Source organism: Octopus bimaculoides, chromosome 6 (genome assembly GCF_001194135.2).
Source record: "Octopus bimaculoides isolate UCB-OBI-ISO-001 chromosome 6, ASM119413v2, whole genome shotgun sequence".
NCBI classification, from domain to species: domain Eukaryota; kingdom Metazoa; phylum Mollusca; class Cephalopoda; order Octopoda; family Octopodidae; genus Octopus; species Octopus bimaculoides.
In genome coordinates this window covers 76,238,126-76,240,236 of record NC_068986.1, presented here as the reverse complement: position 1 = coordinate 76,240,236, position 2,111 = coordinate 76,238,126, and the positions used below count along the sequence as shown (strand labels likewise).

Here is a 2,111-nt window from a genome sequence, read left to right as displayed (position 1 = left end):
ATATATATATATATATATATATATATACATATATATACATATATATATTGAAGCATTTATGCAGTAAGATTGAACCCCACAATCATGTGGTTTGGAAGCAAACTTCTTAACACACAGCCACACATGTGCCTCTGCCAATGCCACATCTGTACCTTTGAAACACTACACCTGCACTTACTAGAGATGATTCACTAGGAGCTTACTTCTCTACTCCCTGAAACTCACCTTAATCCTGATTGGCTATAAATGTAAAATCATAAATTCTTACACCTGACCATCTCTAAATGTTCACCTCTTACTTTCCACTTCATTCATGTTGAGAACTACTCCTGAGTCAATAAAGAAGCTTCTATATGATAACATAATCTACTAGAAATAGTGGCCAAATTTTCCTTGAATCATTCTCAACAATTTTAAAAATGGAAGAATATATTGGATAATCTAATCTAAGAAAAAAAGAAGCATGGTGGCCATGATTGGAAAGTTGTTGTTCATAGGTCTTCCTGTTTAAGCCTGACATGCAGATAAACAACAAGTCTCTTGGGTTGGTTGAGATAAGTTAAGAATGAAAGCATTTTAATTTGGTTCAACTTATCCCTTTGAAATTCCCTGTGCTATTTATTATCTTCTAGTGTGTTTTAAGGTTAAATATAGGTTTTAAGGTTAAATATAAGTTTTAAGGTTAAATATAGGTTTTAAGGTTAAAAATAATAACAGTAACAGAAGCCATTTTAGTTCTGTATAGAAATTCTTCAGTGATCTATCTGTTATACCCCAGTCTGTTTTCTAACATTTTGTATTTGCATTTACTTTTCTTAATTAAAGCATTGTCTAATTAGAATATATACTACTTTCAGATGCAAAAAAGGTGAACTGTTTGACTATCTCACACAAGTGGTCACCCTCTCTGAAAAGAGAACTAGGTATGTAAATATTTTACTGATCAAAATTTTAGTTTCCCTCTTCCTCTCCATCTCCTACTCTTTCTTGTGAAATTACCTGCCTACTCATCCTTCCCAATTTTCTGTACCATTTCACTTATATAAACCTCTCTATAATTTAAGAGTATGCCTCAATACATCTTTGTCACCTTCTCTCAGCTGTGTATCTATCTCCTCTACTTCAAGACCTGTTTCTGTCCCACTATCATACTGTAGCCTCTCATCACCTGGTACAAAGCCACTTCCCTTAATACTCTCCCCACCCAGTTGAGGGGACTTGTCTTGCAAGATACTTGGTGACCTTGCTTGTTTGTGCTGGTGCCATATAAAAAGTACCCAGTATATTCTGTAAGGGAGGTGGTGTTAGGAGTGTATCCATACCAAAGCAGACAATTGAGCTTTGGCACAGTTCTCTGGCTTGCCAGCTACTGCCAAATCACCCAACCCATGCCAGCATGGATGGTGGGCAGTAATTGATGATCATGATCATGATCAAGGGAGTTGTATACAAATAAAATGACTTTATTTGTTAAGCAGGTAATTGAATGAAGTTTTAGATATTTCATACTAGCTGGTTTAGACACCATAACTTCACATTTTACTTTTTATTCTTATTTATAATTTGTGTTACACATTAGTACAATAGTACAAATCATAAAAAGGAATATAAAACTGAGATGAAAAAAAAATGATATTGTAAAACGTCGTATTTACACTGTATTAAAAATATATTCAGTCATTTAATTTTACAAGATAAATAGCTTGCATCCAACAACAAAACCCTGTTGTGCCAATGATTCATGTAAGTTACTGTTACTCTGCACTGCTTTAATAATAATAATAATAATAATAATAATAATGATGATGATAGTGTGATGGCAGCAGTTTAAAATTTTTGCACAAGGCCAGCAATTTTAGGGGTGAGGGTAAATTAATTACATCAAACCCAATGCTTAGCTAGTACTTATCTTATTGATCTTGAAAGGATGAAAATCAAAATAAAACTTGATGGAGTTTGAGCTGAATGGAAATGCAGCTAACAATTTTGCCAGCTCATTACCATTGATGATAATGGTGATGGGAATGGTGGTGGTGGCAATAATGATTGTGACAATAGCGATCACTATGACTGCAGCATCAATCATTGCTCTTTTTTCTCCCCCCCCCCCC

At 34.2% G+C, this 2,111-nt stretch overlaps 1 protein-coding gene across 3 annotated transcripts in view; it reads left to right on the top strand.

Annotated features, from left to right (window-relative positions):
• Nucleotides 1-2,111, top strand: part of LOC106871486 (phosphorylase b kinase gamma catalytic chain, skeletal muscle/heart isoform) — an 83,985-nt gene that overhangs the window by 58,793 nt on the left and 23,081 nt on the right. For all 3 annotated transcript variants that reach the window (XM_014917967.2, XM_014917966.2, XM_014917968.2), the window contains exon 5: nucleotides 858-923. In XM_014917967.2, the coding sequence (XP_014773453.1) occupies nucleotides 858-923 (66 nt within the window). The remainder of the gene's footprint in view (nucleotides 1-857; nucleotides 924-2,111) is intronic.